This window comes from Drosophila serrata, unplaced genomic scaffold, assembly GCF_035046125.1.
Source record: "Drosophila serrata isolate PLE 108 unplaced genomic scaffold, ASM3504612v1 contig_84, whole genome shotgun sequence".
Classification (NCBI taxonomy): Eukaryota; Metazoa; Arthropoda; class Insecta; order Diptera; family Drosophilidae; genus Drosophila; species Drosophila serrata.
In genome coordinates, this window is record NW_028256982.1 from 1,271 (window position 1) to 20,078 (window position 18,808).

Consider the following 18,808-nt stretch of genomic DNA (forward strand, 5'->3'; position numbering starts at 1 on the left):
TCTTCGCTTCATAAAACCATGTTGACATGGAGAAATAACCGATCTACAAAGGTGTTGTAAGTGAGGGGTGATAATGTTTTCAAATAATTTAGGGATTGCCGACAACTTAGAGATTCCTCTATAATTGCTGGCATCCAATTTGCTACCTTTTTTGTGGAGAGGAATAATAAACGATTCCTTCCAAATAATGGGAAAGTGGGAGGTTGCTAAGGACAAGGTAAACAATTTCAGAAGGGGATAGCACAGGGCGTCGGCACAATACCTGAGCACACAGCCAGGAATTCCGTCGGGACCTGGCGAATAAACTGGCTTGACACGATGAAGATCTAAAAGGAGAGAGCTTTCGTTTAGGCTGGGACAGAAAATTAAGTTTGATTTGGGTATGTCGTAGGAATAGGTCTGGTGTAGATACGAAGAGCTAGAATAGGTTGTTTGAAAAAACTGCGAAAATAGATCGGCTATTGCCTGATCATTATTTGCATTAGAATTTTCAAATGAAAGCGAGGAAGGATTTGTTTTAGGCTTACGTTTAGAGTTAACGAAATTATAAAACTGTTTTGGGTCCTGTGAGAACTGGGCCCTGCAACGAGTTAAATAGTTTTTATAACACTGCGCGTTCAGCACGGTAAAGTTTGACCGAGCTGATAAATAAGATGAAAGGGCAGATTGAGAACCGGTGATTTTAAATTTAGCATACAGTCTAGATTTTTTATTTTTAAGTCGGCTCAACTCTTTAGTAAACCACGGCGGTTTATTCGAGTTTGGCGGATAATATAACGGAACACATTCAGTAAAAAATGAATTCATGGCGCTGTAAAAAATATCCACGGCAACTGCCATGTCAGTGCACATGTATAGATCAGACCAATTGAACTCGTTTATAAAATTATTCAGCCGTTCAAAGTCCGTTTTGCGAAAACATAGGACTTTATTGGCTGGACGATCAGAAATATTCTGTACGTCACACCCAATATCAAGAGTCACATCGAAAGTTGGATGATAAGGATCTTCGGGCTGCGTCAGAGGCGCCACCTTGCTAAACTGACTCTCGCAGGATCAGAGACGAAGCAAAGATCGAGTAAGCGCTGTAAGGAATTTCGAACATGGTTGACTTGAGACAGCGAAATGTCAAACAAGCCAGCGATAAAGTCATGTTGTGTAGGTGTATGGAGAGTATTGGTGGAATTATTTGAGCACCAAATAGCACCAGGGATATTAAAATCTCCTAGAACTACCAACTGGTCTCTATCCAAAAATGGAGCTACCTTTGATAGATAGCTTCACACAGAGGAATTCAACATCGTTACATTCCTCGAAGGTTAATAATTCTGACATGAGTGAGGAGTCCACCGCTATTAGAACTCCACCCCCGCGTCTGACAGGGCGATCTAGCCGATATACCGTGAACACAGCTGGAAAAACTTCGGAGCTCAGAATCTCCGGCTTTAACCAGGTTTCTGTGAGCACAATAACCTAAGATACAAACGAAAGGCTATCAGAATACAAGTTAGGAAGCTTACTACGTAAGCCTCTTGCATTCTGATAGGAAATACCTAGGGAGTGGGTTAGTTTTTTGGATCGGGATTGGAAGACGTAGAAGGCGCAGTGGTATGATCAGGCCTGGGAAGAGTTATTCCTACAGGCCGCTTTTTCTTTTTCTTCGCCTCGAACTCCTTAACAACGATGTACTCTGGCCAGAAGTTGGGAGAGCAAATAGTGTTAAAGAGCTCGTTAGGGACATTTATTTTGAAAGATGAAATGTCCCAAGCGTAAGAAAATTTGAACTTTTCCACGTTAATCTTAATTTGATCGGCTCTGGTGTTGCCTTGTATAAAGGCGAGAACATCTTCCGATGTTTGGTCAAGGGAGAGCCGCGAGACAAAAATATGTCTCGTCGGTTAATCCTCTATAAGGGCTTTTGGCAAGGCAGATTGGTTATCTGCCATGCCATTGTCGGCCGGTATTCCGGGCCTAACACCCTGGGCAGATATATCGTTAAACACGGGACTTTGAAGGGTCAATATTTGCGACCCCCCAGGGGACAAAACAGAAATCACCGGCGGTACGGCCACTCCCGCTGCTCATTCTGGTAAAGAATCTTTTCTAGCGCTCGATCTCAGCACTCTTGGAATCAATGTTGAGGTAGAGGGCTGTGCCGAGGGAGGCTGCTGCTGAGAGCCCGTTGCAGATAGTTGGGGTCCGTCTACATGCTGCCCACCAATAGTTTTTTTCCGCCTAGGACACTCATTTAATAGCGTAAGGCTATTAAATTGGGAGTCCAGCGCCAAGAACATATCAAGAGTTTTACGAAAACTCGTTAAAATGCCCTTAAAACCGCTTTTGGTTTGCCGCATGAAAGACATCATCTCCCTTTCTACATCGCGACAAGCCTCACAACAGAAACGCAGGCCGATGTTTTTTTTTACATCGTCCACCGTCCGAGCTGCAACTCCAATACACTTGGCGTGCATGACGTTGTCGCACAGCCAGCAGCCGATTGTAAGGTCACCTGCAACAACTGCCTTTTTGCAGGTTTTGACTAAACAGACAATATTTCCGGACATTATTAGGACTTACCACTGTACTTGTACTTGGAAAAAATAACAACAGAGATATGAACAGCGAGAGCGAGAGAGCGGGAGAGCGAATGAGATCAGATGAGATAAGAAGTGCAGCGGCACAGCTAAAGCGAGATAGGTAGATAAAACGTTTAGCTGTTGCGAAGGCGCAAACAAAAGCTAGACGAAGAAGGCACAAAAAGGAATGCAAAATATGCAAAAGCTAACACTAGCAGCACAACTAAATTGGAAAATAAAGCCAATTATGTACACAAAATAGTATAGCTGCATGCACACGCGAAGTGAACGGGAAGTTATAAACACAAATTAGAAAATTTAAGTTAACCCCGGTGGTTAGAATCAATCTTTAATACAAAACGAGAGCGCAAGAAAAAAACACGTCCGTTCACTTGGAAACAGATTTATGATGGATTGACACTTCACAATTGTATGAGGTTCTCTTGACCAGAAATAGAATATTTATAACCGAGATTGAAAATTTAATGCTTACTGTCACGCTTGCAAAAGCCAATATTATAAACTCAGCTATTTTTAACCACAATTATTTTAAGTCTGTATTAATTGATCACCCCACAGAAGTCCCTACCATAAGCCTAATAGAGGCATCCAAAATTAAAATCTTTCAGTCCGACAGTGTTATTCATGTGTTAATTGCATATCCTAACATTAAAGATATGTGCAAAATGGTAACAATCTTCCTCGGTTCATACCAACATACCATCCTGCAACTTCAGGACAACGTAGTAGCCGAATGTAACGATGATGTCCTAGCAGTAACTGATTGCGTTTTGACAACTTAAGCATCGTTCTGCAAGCAATTTTCAAAACGCAGGCCAGCCATTAAGTCCTCTCACACTGGTGGACGACGGGATGATAATAATCAACGAGTGCACCGCTAAAGTTAGCAATGACGATGGACCCGAAATAGTTATAAATGGCTCATATCTTATAACTTTTGAGCGGGTGGCCTTCATCAATGGCACCAAATATTCCAACCAGCGTGAAGCCATGAAGAAATCACCAGGCCTGGCGGCATCCCCTTTGCTAAATATCATCGGCCACAGCCCAGCGCTAAGCATCCCACTTCTCCAAAGAATGAATCAAAAAAACTTGGAAATTATCCAAGGGCTTAAGAAGGAGGTAAAATCGGCTGGAACTACAGACATCTGGTTCGCGGTCGGCCTGGGAATCAGTATTCTTATTAGCTGCTCCATCCTACTCTTCCGAAGAGGCGAGCTGCACAAGAAGTACAACAGGTCATTTATAAGTTCCAGATGACCGAGGACGATCATACTTTTAAGAGGAGAGTACTTAACACGATTAATGAGTAGCCATAAGTCGATATAAGTCTTGGGTGATTATTGAATCACCGTAAAAGAAAATAAAAAACGGCAGTTTGGTTTTCACCTTTTTCTGGCTAAAATTATCTATTACTTCTGTTTATCCACTTTGATACTCTCTAAAACTTGTCGTGGCACATTGTCCAATGCATATAGAAAATAAAATAAAAAAAAAAACTTGTCAATACTGTTAAAATTATTTGATTAACTTATCTGGTTCAACCGTTATGATTTTTGAAGTGTAAAAATGTGAAAATGCGCTACTGTGCGACGTTAAGCTTTGCGGTTCTCGGCAGTCGAATTTACATACAGATCTTAAATAGTTTTAAACACGGTGTCGTGCAGTTATCAAAATTGTGTGGAGAGTGGATCGACATATTCAAGAACACGACATTAACTGCAGAACTAACTAACACGCGCACCAACTTATATGAGACTCTTATCCGGTTAATCAAAGACTACCGTAGGCAATAGCCGCTGTATTTTCGCATTTTTTTTTAAACAACTTTATCAAACACTTCGGATTTAAATCAGACTTATTCCGTCATTATACCCAAATCGAACTTAGTTTTCAGTACTAGCTTAAACGAAAGCTCTCTCTTTTAGATCTTAATTGACAGGGCAGCTTATTCGACAATATTGCCGAAGACCTGTTATATCCCCTTCTTAAATTTTTGACCTTATCCTTAGAATCCTCCCACTTTCCTTCATTTAATTCCTTAATTTATTCAGTATATTAGTTTGCCTTCTTATAGTCAATCTGCAGAAGAAGATTTAATAAATAAATCACTGTATCTCCTAACTAAAAGCTTTTGTTCCCCTATAAAACCTTTGGTTTTAGTGCATTGCAGCTACAAGCATTATTCCATTTTACATTTTCAATAGTCTAGCCTTAGTCAATCTCCACAATTTCGAAAACGGCCAATTAGCTCTCATACATAATAATATCCATCCCGGTTTAGAGAATACGCTGCTTCTGGTAGAATCAATGATTGCAGACTCGACTTTTATTTACATGACTGTGCCCCAACATCTGAAAAGCCAAGTGCATTGTTGTTGCAGCTCGGATGGTGGACGGTATTAGAAAAAATATTGGCGTACCTTACTGCTGTGCGGCCTGCCGCGAGGTGGAGATGTTGTCCTTCATGCAAAACGAGTTTTCGCAAAACTCATATGTTCTTGGCGCTGGATAGCCGATTTAATAGACTTACGCTATTAAATGAGTCTCCCAGGCACAAAAAACCGCGATTGGAGGGCAGCATGTAGGCGGAACCCAACAACCCGCAACGGGCACTCAGCAGCAGCCTCACTCCAAGAGTGCTGAGATCGAGCGTTAAAAATGAATGTGAGTGCCCGTGCCGCCGGTGACATCTGTTTTGTCGCCTGGGGAGTCCCAAAAAATGACCCCTACCGACCGACAATGGCACCACAGATAACCAATCTGCCTTGCCCTAACCCCTAATAGCTGGTTAACCTACGAGATATATATTTTTTTTTGTTGCTGTCCCCTGCTCAAACATTGGAAGATGTTCTCGCCCTTATCCAAGGAAAAACGTCCCTAATGAACTCTTTGACCAAATTTGCTATACCAAATTCTGGCTGAAGGACGTTGTTATCAAGAAGTTCGAAGCTAAAAAAAAAAATTTCCTATAGGATAAAACTCTTCAGACCACTGCGGCTTCTACGTCCCCCATTTCTGAACCGAAAAACAAACATGCTCTCTAAGAATTTCCTATGAGATCAGATCAGAAAGATGTTGACTCTTCACTCACTTTAGAACTATTAAGTTTCAAGGAAAGCAACGATTTTGAATTTCTCTATGTGACACTATCTATCAATGGTAGCTCCATTTTTATACCCTTGCAGGGTATTATAATTTCAGTCAGAAGTTTGCAACGCAGTGAAGGAGGCACCTCCGACTATATAAAGTATATATATTCTTGATCAGGATCAACAGCCGAGTCGATCTAGCCATGTCCGTCTGTCCGTCTGTCCGTCTGTCCTTCTGTCCGTCTGTCCGTCTGTCCGTTTCTACGCAAACTAGTCTCTCAGTTTTGAAGCTATCTGAATGAAACTTTGTAGTTAGCCTTCTATATACTCTCACTCGTATATATGTCGGAACGGGCCGGATCGGACGACTATATCATATAGCTGCCATAGGAATGATCGGAAAATTTTTACACAAAAATTTTTAACTTTTTCAGTTTTCAATAGAATTGGATCAAATTTGAGATATAGCCATTTTACTATACTCTACAAATTTTATGAAAATCGGACTACTATATCATATAGCTCCCATAGGAACGATCGAGAAATTAATGCAATTAAATTTATAACCTTTTCAGTTTTCAACTGATTTTCATCAAATTTTAGGTATAGCCATTTTATATTAGTCTTAAATTTTGTGTCAAATTTCATGAAAATCGGACTATTATATCATATAGGTGCCATACAAACGATCGTTTGATGTAGAGGAAAAATGCAAATCTTTGAATGTAAAACTGAAAATATAATATGTATAGGTGAATACAATGAAAGCAGGTATTACTTCATTGTTTTTTAACACAAATATATATCATTTATATTGTATGGTTTTTTATTCATAGAAGTTCTATCTGCAAGGGTATATAAACTTCGGCGTGCCGAAGTTAGCTTCCTTTCTTGTTATTACCTGTTCCCACATACCTCTATTGCCGGAACTTCCTATTTATTGGAACCACCATTTTGCTATTCAGATGGTTTTCAATAATCTTTCGGATAGGGACCAGTTGGTAGTCCTAGGAGACTTTAATATCCCTGGGGCTATTTGGTCCTTAAACAATTTCACCAATACCCTCCTAACTTCTACACAACGTGACAATATCGCTGGCATGTTCGACATGTCGGCGTCTCAAGTCTGTATACGAAATTCCTTAGAACGCTTGCTCGATCTTTGTTTTGTCTCTGATCCGGGGAGAGTCAGTTTAGCCAGCGTGGCGCTTTTGACGCAACCCAAAGACTGCTATCTTTCCACTTTCAATGTGACTCTGACTTTGGGTCTGACTTGCAGAATATATCTGACCGTCCAGCCAAAAAGTCCTCTGTTTTCGCAAGACGGAATTTAAACGGGTGGTTAATTTTATCTATTGGACCGATCCATAAATGTGCACTGAAATGGCAGTTGCCGTGAATATTTTTTATAATGCCATGAACTCATTTTTTAATGAATGTGTTCCGTTAGACTATCCACCAATCTCGAAGAGGCCTCCGTGGCTTACTGAAGAATTGAGCCGACTTAAAAATAATAAAATCACAATCTGCTCTGTCCCTTTATTTATTAGCTCGGTCAAACTTTACGAGCTGGGTCCAGTTCTCACAGAACCAAAAAAAGTTTTATAACGTCGTACTCAAAACGAACTTAATTTTCAGACCTAGCAAGTCTATTAAAGGTCTTCTTGCATTCTGCCGCTAGCCGTTAGGTTGTTTTCGGCAGCTAGGGATTTTATAGCCGCTCGGCTATCCGAGTAGATCGGTCATTGGTGTTTCTGAGCTTTCGCCGTAAGCCGAATCCGGCTGCTTCCGAAAATTGAATGCCTTTTCAATTCCCCAATTTACAGCTCATCTTAGAGCCTGCCGCCGGTGGTAGCTCAAAGGGTTGAGACGACAAACACTGGAACCCGTAGCACTGCCGGTCCGGGTTCGAGTCCCGGTAGTAAGTAGCATGGTCACCCCCGGACCTTCCTTCCATTTTCCATTGAACTTCTCCCCTCACTATTGTAAAAAAGTTGCTATACTACAGTAATTGTACAATAATAAAATTCAGCTCAATAAATAAGCATTTAAAAAAAAAAAAAAAGACCTAGCTTAAACGAAAGTTCTCTTCTTTTAGATATTTGTCGTTTCAAGCCAGTTTGTTCGCCAGGTCCCGACGGTATTCCTGCCTGTGTGCTCAGGTATTGCGCCGACGTTATTTATTTCTCCATGTCAGTTATTTCTCCATGTCAACATGGTTTTATTAATCGAAGATCAACCACAACAAATCTTTTGAAGCTCTCTTCTTTTCTTATAAAGGGCTGCCATTATAACTTTCAGAAAGATGTTATCTATACTGATTTCAGTAAAGCATTTGAGTCTGTTAACCATTCTCTCCTCGTTAGGAAACTCGCTTTTAAGGGTTTTCCAAGTGATCTTCTTAATTGGATCTAAAGTTATCTGATTCGAAGGACGCAAAAGGTCTTTTTTAAGAATAATTCTTCTAATGTTCTAGGGGTAACATCTGATGCCGTGTAAACTTTTTAAACATAAACGAAATGCAAGCTAATGGCATTCTCTCATGTAGTTTCTACGCTTCTTACACGCTGAACTGTTGCCCTCTGGAAGGAACTAATCCAAAACAAGACTTTATTGATCATATTTCGTCTAGGGCCAGGAGTGCGCTGGGATTTATTAAACGGTGGTCAAAGGAATTCAATGACCCGTATGTTACTAAATCCTTATATACCTTTTTAGTTCAACCTATATGAGAATATGGATACTGCGTTTGCAGTCCTCAGTATGGCGTCTATAGTAAACGCATCAAGTCGGTTCAAAAGAATTTTTACGCCGTTTAAATTGGGATGCAAACCAAAGATTACCTTCCTATTCAAATAGACTCCTCTGAATACACTTACCGTCCTTAGCCAATCGTAGAACGATGCTGGGAATAACCTTTATTTATAACTTTATCCAAGATGATGTGGAAAGTGCTGACTTGTTGAGTCAGCTTAATTTCCACGTACGATGTAGAACTACTAGATGCTATATCCCATTAGTGTTGCGCCACTGCAGAACCTCCTTTGAACTGCATGAACTTTTAAGAGTGTTATGTGCAAATCATAATGATTTGTACACACTAATCTCTAATGTAGATACCCTTCCCAAATTAAAATCTTTAATACAAACTCACTTAGTAAAAATGCAAGCAAACAACCTTGCAGCACGCCGGTAATCAATTTCCCCGTATTCTGTCCTATATTTTCCATCGCGCTTACTAACACCTAACCCAAACAGACACGTGCCTGGTGTCTGGCAGTAAATCTCACTGGATTGGCTCGACTGAGTGCCATGACACTGGCATGCCAGTCTACAACAAATGATGGTCTTAACCGAAAGATAATCGTGTCTTTCACAAGACAGGGCTCACGCGGAAGAACAACTGACTTCTAGAAATTTTAACTCGCCTACGGGTGTCTATCCAAAGAGACCACATGGGGTTCATATAATAAAAAAAAAAAACAAGAAAGGATGCTAAATTCGGCACGCCGAAGTTTATTTACCCTAGAGTAGGTATCTATACAATATAAATTATATATATTTATGTTAAAAAACATTAAAGTAATACCTGCTTTCATTTCATTCACCTATATATATTATATTTGCAGTTTTACATTCACAGATTTGCATTTTGGCTCCACATCAAACGATCATTTGTATGGCACCTATATGATATAGTCGTCCGATTCTCATAAAATTTGACACAAAATTTAAGACTAATAACAAATATTCACTATCGTCATATCTAAAATGGTCGATAATGTTAAGTTTAAGATCTAAGCGAAGCGATCCCGAACTCAATTTATTCCTTCAAAGCGTAAAAGTCGCTTGCTTGGGAACGACACGAGAGAATGTGACAAGCTTGCGTTGAGAGCTGTTTAGGTTTAATTAAGCAGCACAAGCTTTATCAAATCATTAAGATATGTTTGTTAAATCTGACTGCCAAGCAACGTCCCTATATTGCACGCACAATCGCGCCTTCGTGTACAGAAGTGTTCTAGAGGTGGTCAGAACTTTGGACAGGTCCTTAGAAAAAAATGTAAGAAACATTGGACCAGATTGACTCCCTCGCGAATCGCAATAAGTAACTCAGAGGTCATTAGACGAGCAATTTTGAAAAGACCTTATGCGGCCAGCAATCAGATATCTTAAGAGCCGTCTTTGAAGATTATCCGCAAGCTTTATGGAGGTTTTTAACAAGAAATGAGCTGTTAACATAGTCAAATGGTTCGACAAAATTAATTAGTTCGTCGATCGAATTCTGATTTCAGAATTCAAATTTCTGATAAATTCTGTGAATCTGTCCCAATGTTGATAGTCAAATCGCAGGTAGGATGACAGGGATCTTTGGTTTGCCACAGCGGATCCACCCCAGCTAAATTAACTCTCTCCAGGTCTGAGACAAGACAAAAATCAAGCAAGCGTACATGAAAAGTAATAAAATCATGTTTGGTTAAAATTAGGAGGGTATTTGTAAAATTATTTGGGAGCAAAATTGCTCCAGGAAAGTTAAAATCACATAGAATAATTTCATTTACATTTACATATACATTTTGCCTTTTTCATTTAAGGCACTAATAAGATTTACATAGGCGTTCGATATTAGAAAAACTCACTACACTATATCTCAGGCTTATTATACAAATTTTGGAAGTTTATCAATCGTTTCTATGTGATATATTCATTCAGTTTCAATCAAATTTAAAATTCTTATTTTTAGCTTTAAAGGCTTCGTTATGTGGTCATTTTGAAAATATTGGATATCTGACACTGCAGATTTGTAGGGCTTGTATGAAACTGTATTGTTAAGAATCTTTTTTCAAAATTCTATAAACATATTTTTAATATATATGTTTTTATGTATACACAAATTGGACATATCGCACATCTATATAATATATCAGCCATAGCAACGATTGGCATTTAGTATTAGGAACTATTTTTTTGAGGCTTATACATGCTTACCGAACATAGTTTAAACTGGGAAACTTTATCGTATCTTTGACATTGGAATGGTCTGTATGATATTAGATACATAGCTACTAAAGCAAAAATTAAAAAAGATCTGCCAGATTCAAACGAAAATCATTTAATTATCACAATAAAGAACTTTTATAAAAACTGAAATTTAATTTTAAAACTTTAGTTAACATATTATAGACGTACAAAATAGGGAAAAGAGATGAAGAAATATTATAAATTCTAAACAGCGTATTGAAAAGTACCCATTAATTTCACCAAACCAATGTCAGATCATAGCTTAAGTAAAGCTTAAATTAATCTAATCTTGGCAGATACAATAGACAATTGGATCATAAAGGACTAATAAAATTTTATCAAAAAAATAACAGAATTTATAAAAGTCATTTAAACATATCATAATTATATTAATATTCCTCTAATATGTTGAAAACAGAGAAGTTTTAATTTTTGATTTATTTATTTCTCGAAAGTTCGTTTGGTAGCTTAATGATGTATAAGTTATTTTTTCATAAAATTAAAACTGAAATTCCAAAATAAATCTCAAATAAGAAATAAGTTGAAAGCTGAAAAAGTAATATATTTTACTGAAATTTGTTGACCATTCATACGGAAGCTATATGATATAGTAGCTGGCAAAACTCCTTCAGCTGAACCCTCCACGAGGGAGCCGGCTGGGCAATGGGTACTGTATTACCCCGTACAATGGTGATGCAGTGGCTCATGCTCTGTTCGGGGTAATGCAGTGTCTAGCTAAGGCTTCGATTCAATTTCTCCCGCCTAAACGCCGGAGGAAATGAATCACTAGCCATGGTTGCAGGTGCCTGGCGGCTGGCATAAGACGCAAGTGGGTGGTTCCCCGAAATAAACCCATTTTTTACAGGATGGAGACAGGAGAGGCGACCGGGGCTGGGATGTCAGCCCCAACGTCGGTGGAAGGAGTGACTGCTTCCACCGGCGGGCACGGAGGAGAGCAATCCACTCTTCGTGTCGCCAGCGGTCACACTACTGATTTGACGGGAGCAGGTCAAGTCAGTAATAACGCTACTGCCAAAATAACGACAAAAAGAAGGCTAAGCCGCATGGGTGCCGTTGTCTACATAGACTCGGACGTGAAGAGCGTGCAGCTTTCTAAAGAAGAGGCAGGGATCCTTCTTCGCTCGCCAGAACCAGGCCCCAGCACCCCGCGCAGGGTCGGGCCGAATCCTTCAAGCGAGGGGAAGAAGGGTAAGGCGCAGTACAAAGCCTCCCTTCGAATCCAAAACCGGCTCCGGACAAAAGCTGCCTTATCCGAAGAGGAGAAGTTACAGCTCAACTGGGTAAAGCAAAGGATCGAGGAGAGCAGGCTGCACTTCGCCAAGCTTCCCAGCATTGCATCAACAGGCGGCTTCGGCAACAAGGTGGAGGAGATGCTTGCCACCAAGCGGCAATGCACTGCCGAGAGTTCATAAAAGACACTCCGGCGAGCAAGAGGCAACACGTGCCCAAGGAAACAGGTTCCCCCTTAAAGGCGAAAACCCAAAAGGGAAGAAGGCCAGTGAGGTGACCAATCGACATTTGATCGTGGCACTCATTGACAGGAGCGATGAGAATGGCAAGATGACCGAGATGCGGTGGAGGACGGTACATACGCGGCTCGTGGGGTCATTAGTTACACGGCTGGAGGAAGACCCTTTTGGGCCTATGCCCACATTCGAAGGTGGCGGGTGGCTAAATGGGGTGAAAATCTTAAAGTGTATTGATGACCTGACGAGAAAGTGGCTGACGCAAACATTCGGCCAGACTGAAGCGTTGTGGGACGGGTCCAAGGTGGAGTTAGTGGACAGGGAACTAATCCCATCCATCCCAAAAGCGAAGGTGCTCTTCCCCATTACTATCCAAGGGGACCGAGCCCGTTACCCAAAGAGGGAGTCAATGCGCAGTCCTCCAGATTAACAAGGAGGCAGAGGACATCCTGTATCCCAAATACGCCTCAAAAAGCGCCTTCACGGGGATAAGATGCCCTGAAGCACTAAGCAAGAAACACATAGAGGTGTCAAACAGTACCAAAAAGTACTATCACAAAAACGGCTGAGCCTGGAACCCCAGAGCACCCGAACGATATGTCTAGAACCCCAGAGTGCCTTCGGCTTTTTCGAGTTCGAAGCAGTCGTTCGAAACCGAGCACAACAAGAATTCACTTTTCAGTGGCAGATCGACCGTGGAAGGATGAGCAGGGGTGCGTTTCTTTGCGCTGTGCTCTCGTTTCTGTGTATATGTGTATATGTGTATAAGCGCTCACACGTTTGTATACGTGTTCAAATTTCAGCATGCAGAGTCTTTCAAAGATTTTGGACGGCCACAGCCAGTGGGCCCAAGCGGCGGCTCACTTGCTTATGACGTCACAGCAATACTTAGCGGTTAGCGCTTGCATTGGTGGACAAATTATTTAAGTTATCTAACTATAATTACCACTTATTTTAATTTAATTTTTGTTTTTCCTGACAATATATTTCCCAAAAGTCATTTTGTTGATGAATCATCTATGAATTGTTGATGAATGATCGATGAATTGTTAATGCATTTTTATTTAAGTATTTATTTATTTAATTTAATTTTTTTTCATTTGCTAAGCAACAACAAAAAAGTGCGCCAAAAAAATAGCGCGCCCAAATATGCATACATCTGTACATACATACATATGTACATAGATATTGACATATGTATGTAAGCATAAAACAAATCAAAGAATCTTAGAAAATCAAAACAAAACAAAAAGTGACACGCGCAAATCACTTGCATAGACAACAACAACATACCCTGCAGTACCTGTCATCAGTAATTCATCAACAGTCAAGGGTGTGCTGTTGATGATTCATCGATGAGAGGCCATACAAACTGTTGATGAATTTAACATGGGCATGTCATAGGCTGTCATCAATAAAAATTCATTACCAATTCATCGATGATTCATCAACAATTCATCGATCATTCATCAACAATTGATCGATGATTCATCAACAATTCATCAATAAATTCATGAACAATTCATAGATGATTCATCAACAAAATGACTTTTGGGAAATATATTGTCAGGAAAAACAAAAATTAAATTAAAATAAGTGGTAATTATAGTTAGATAACTTAAATAATTTGTCCCCCAATGCAAGCGCTAACCGCTAAGTATTGCTGTGACGTCATAAGCAAGTGAGCCGCCGCTTGGGCCCACTGGCTGTGGCCGTCCAAAATCTTTGAAAGACTCTGCGAACAGAAATTTGCACGCGCATACAAACGTGTGAGCGCTTGTACACATATACACATATACACAGAAACGAGAGCACAGCGCAAAGAAACGCACCCCTGCTCATCCTTCCACGGTCGATCTGCCACTGAAAAGTGAATTCTTGTTGTGCTCGGTTTCGAACGACTGCTTCGAACTCGAAAAAGCCGAAGGCACTCTGGGGTTCTAGACATATCGTTCGGGTGCTCTGGGGTTCCAGGCTCAGCCGTTTTTGTGATAGTACTTTTTGGTACTGTTTGACACCTCTATGTGTTTCTTGCTTAGTGCCTGAAGGCAGGCGAGATAGAGAAAGACCTTGGTCTGGAAACCATTGTCGACGCCGCCCAGGAACTGCGCTGGATGAGTCCGAAGAGGAGGAAGACGGTGACCTGACGATAGTAGTCAACCTGTCGACTGGAGTTGAGCCCAGTACCCATGTCCCAAAGTGTGCTGCAGCTCAATCTCCATAAGAGCAAGGTAGCGTCAGCGAAACTCCTAATTACCATGAAGCAAGGGTCCCCCAATGTAGCTCAAGTCCAAGAACCTTGGATTGCCTCGGGCAATACCGTCGCAGGACTAAAATCCTTAAATTACAACTCGTTCTACACACCATCGGTAAACAGAAACAGAACTGCCGTACTCGTACGGAAGGCTCTTCAAGCTAACCTTTTGTCTCATTACAGCTCGGACGTCCTGACTGTGGTGTTGCTAAAAAGCAAGAAGAAGCGCCTAATGGTAGCTTCCTGCTGCATGGCGCACGATAGGCCAGCTGCACCGGAAAAACTCAGGAGTCTGGTAGATCCCGACCGAAAGGACCAGCAACAGCTCGTGGGAGCAGACGCTAATGCGCTCCACAGCGTATGGGGAAGCCCCGACATAAACGACAGAGGTGAGTCACTTTTAGACTTTATTTTCTTTATCAATTTAGATATAGCAAACGTGGGGGAGGAACACACCTTTGTAGGCCCCACCTCGTCCACCGTGCTAGACATAATACTCGAAGCGGGAAAAAGTACCATGGTATCAGACTGGAAGGTCCTGGAGAGACCATCCTTTTCAGACCACAGGTACATACAGTTCCAATGCGAGTTCGGTAACTCTCCAACCCCCGGAACACTAAATGGGGAAAGTTTCTAGAAATAATCTCTCGTAAACTCGTAAAATCCGATGAAGATATAAAAAAAATTTCTTAGAGACCCTCTTAAAGGAATTATTATATTCCCAATTTCAAGAAGCAAGTAAAGAACCAGACCACCCTGTGGAACAAGGACCTCTCGCTCCAACGCGATAACCTCAGAGATTTCTTCAAACTCGCCAAGCAGGCGAAGAATGATATAATCATACTAGGAATACAAAATCCTGCTAAAGAACTACAAGAAGGAATAAGCAGGGCACAAAGAAGCTCTTGGAGGAACTTCTGCTCCAACATAGAGGCGGCCCCAGAAGCGGCTAGACTACGGAAGTTGCTTTCAAAGTAACCTACCATACAGAGTCAGCTCAAACTAACAGCACTAATGCACGCGCACTTCCCAGGTTGCACAGAGATCACCGGTGCTAACAAGCACCAATTACTAGCAACCAGGTAAGAGCATGCCTCAAATGAACTCATATCCTCTAGAAGAATTCACTTTGCTATAGACTCCTTCGCGGGGGTAAAAGCGCCAGTAATAGATGGAATATATCCAGCCATGCTGCAGGCGACCAAAGAAATCATGACTCCATGGGTATACGCAATATAAACAGCTTGTCTTAGTACTGACTATATCCCAATCCATTAGAGGACCTCGAGGAGCACACCTCCTTCCTACTCAAAACGCTAGAAAAGCTGCTGGACCTATACATCAAAAACGATGTGGGTAGATCACTGTCAACCAACCAGCACGCATATACAAAAGGGAAATCAGGGGAGACCGCGCTGCATTCGCTAGTAGCCACTATTGAGGAAACCCTGCACAACAAGAAATATGCGCTCGGAGTCTTCGTAGACATATCCGAGGCATTCAATAATGTAAGCACAAACGCAATAATGGAGCACCTAGGAGCAACAAGCACGCACCCCCGCCATCAACTTTTACAATGGGATTGGGGCACCGCTTCCATTGTAAAAGGAGCGCACAGAGGCACGCCGCAAGGTGGAGTCCTATCGCCCCTCCTATGGAATCTAGTGGTCGACGACCTAATCAGAAGGTTCGAGAGGAAGACCCCAAAGATAACAGCTTATGCTGACGACATAAGCATAATTATCACGGGAGTATGTCCATCGACCCTTAGCTCGATCATGGAATCAATACTCAGGGAAAAATGTGAGTGGACGGACAAGGTAGATCTCAATATCAATGTGGATAAGACGGACCTCATTCTCTTCACAAAGAGATACAAGGTACCGCCATAAATCCCCCCAAAAATAAACTCAACCAGGCTGACCCAAAAAACACAAGTCAAAAACCTGGGCACTGTACTGGACAGCAAGCTTGCATGGAAAACCAATGTACTAGAGAGAGTGAAAAAGTCCACCATTGCGATATATGCATCCAAAAAGTTGCTCAGCAGCACATGGGCCTCTCACCCGCTCTGATGCACTGGATCTACATATCGGTGGTGCGTCCGACTTTGCTATACGGGGTCTTAGTGTGGTTGCATGCCATGGAAAGGACGACCTTTAAAATGCTCATGGAGAGAACCCAAAGGCAGGCACTGCTCTGCATATCTGGGGCGCTGAGGTCAACCCTCACAAAAGCTCTAGAGACTATACTTGGAATTGATCCCCTGGACATTCACCCGCAACTGACCGCGGGAAAAGCCACACAACGCCTAGTAGCGCTAGGAAGTACCTGAAGAATGGAAAACGGTTAAGGACCACTCTCGGCACCTCAATATTTACACTGACGGCTCCATGATGGAAGGAGGAGCTCTAACGGGCATATACTGCACAGACCCCGAGATGAAGCTATCGTAAAAGCTACCAGGAGGAAGTCTTCGCCATCAGGAAGGCGGCAGAGCTTGCGCAGAAAATATCCAGCCCATGTGAGGCGATACCTGTTCGTAGACAATCAGGCGGCGAATAGATCCATGCAATCGTCAGCGGTCAGTTCCAAAAATGTACTGGCCAGCAGGGACGCACTAGATATCCTGAGCACGACAACGTCAGTGCGGATCTACTGGGTTCCTAGCCACCAGGACATAGAGGGAAACGAAATCGCAGACGAACTTGCAAAGGAAGGAGTCGGACTGGCTATCGATAGAACAGGAAACGTCCCAGCCTCTCTAAGAGCGCTCCAAGACGAGTTAGAGAGGCGGGCGGACGTACTAGCAAAAAGCAGATGGAGAGAAAACTCCGCGACTTGCAAAACATCCAAAATAATCATATGCAAAGAGCGCAATGACAAACTCAGCCACTACGTACTGCATCTATCTCAAAAGGACTGCAGACTACTAGTGGGAATGCTCACGGGTCACTTCCTGGCTGCCGCGCATGCAGTCAAGCTGGGCATCACTAACAACGGCAACTGCTGGAAATGCGATGAATCTGAGGCAACCGAAACCTTGGAGCATCTCATCTGTAAGTGCCCAGTTCTAACGCAGGCAAGAATAAAGCACTTAGGTGTCCCATTACTGGCATCACTAGTAGATGCCTCCAAGAGGTCACCAGGTGAACTACTTGCCTTCGCAAAAACTACCGCGGTCCTTAAGGATTTCAACACTGCGTAAGATTCTCCAGGACCATGTGAAAACAACATCCGGATATATAAGGGCCATACTGGCCTATGATTGACTCAGGAAGACCTTCCGGTTTAAGCTAACCTAACCTATGATATAGTCGACCGATCCGGCCCGTTCCGACTTACATATGTAGTATTAGGAGTATATGAAAGAAAAACTGCCATGTGTCATTCAGATAAAACTTTTAAAAGTGAGATATAAGTTTACGTACTTACATACAGAGGGACAAACGGACAGAAGGGAAAAAACGGTCATACAGACAAATGTACAGTGGACAGTGAATATAAAGAACATGGCCAAAAATACTTCCAGTAGAGATATTGATTTGAAATTTTTTGTTAGATAGCTAGATAGCAACCGTATATATCCTCCATTTTTACGCCAATACGAAAAATTAATCAAAGCGGACCCCTAAAAGAATGTACAACTTTTTTGGTGTTATTGCCGAGATGAATGTATTTAATTTTTAATTCGTCTGTAATCTGCTCTCGTTGAGATTGGTTGTGTCGCGGACAATTCATATTGATCTATTACTTTTTGTGTGCAAAAGAGATAACGCGATAATTTTGGGACGCTGTCTTCCACAGTGTCGGCAGTTGGACAATAACAATTAAACAACTGTTTGATAAGACTGCATCGCTGCCCATTTGGGCAAAGCATCTCCCCTCACTCTGCGCTCAGCCGCAGAAAAGGGACTCAAAGCTTTGAGTTATCAGACGTTTTGATCTGACCTAGTTTGGCATCTGCAGAAAATGTGGATAGTAGATTGCTTAGAACTCCAATTTTGAGAAATTTAGTTTTAAGGGGTTACATACAGTTAAAGCGCCAAAAATAAGTGCATTTTTCAGAGTGTTTTCTGAAAAAACTTTTTAACTTATTGATCCCAAAATTTATACACATATTAAAGTATCTTTTATCTGTATTTTAAAATTTAGAATTAGTAAAAATGTTTATTTGGAAAAGAGTTACACCTGATCTCCGGGAGCTCCTCCTAAAAAAAAAATGCGTTTTGCGGTGACCACTATATGTCGGAGCTGGATCATCCGAAATTAAAAAACCAAACACATTTCGTTAGAGTAATGTCTAATCTAGCAATTAATCGAAGCAATAAGCAAAATAATTATTTTTTTTTTTTAAGG

The 18,808-nt window shown here is 41.5% G+C and overlaps 1 protein-coding gene and 1 pseudogene across 6 annotated transcripts in view; one reads left to right on the forward strand and one right to left on the reverse strand.

Annotated features, from left to right (window-relative positions):
* Nucleotides 1–210: 210 nt before the first annotated feature.
* The window catches only part of scro (scarecrow), a 54,074-nt gene continuing 35,476 nt past the window's right edge, over nucleotides 211–18,808 (reverse strand). For all 5 annotated transcript variants that reach the window (XM_086840006.1, XM_086840001.1, XM_086840004.1 and 2 more), the window contains one exon: nucleotides 211–326. In XM_086840006.1, the coding sequence (XP_086696132.1) occupies nucleotides 228–326 (99 nt within the window). In that variant the 3' untranslated portion in view covers nucleotides 211–227. The remainder of the gene's footprint in view (nucleotides 327–18,808) is intronic.
* On the forward strand, nucleotides 11,463–14,351 carry LOC147644837 (uncharacterized; annotated as a pseudogene). The gene is made up of 2 exons (XR_015273250.1): nucleotides 11,463–12,722; nucleotides 14,324–14,351. The product of XR_015273250.1 is annotated as an uncharacterized LOC147644837 (transcript).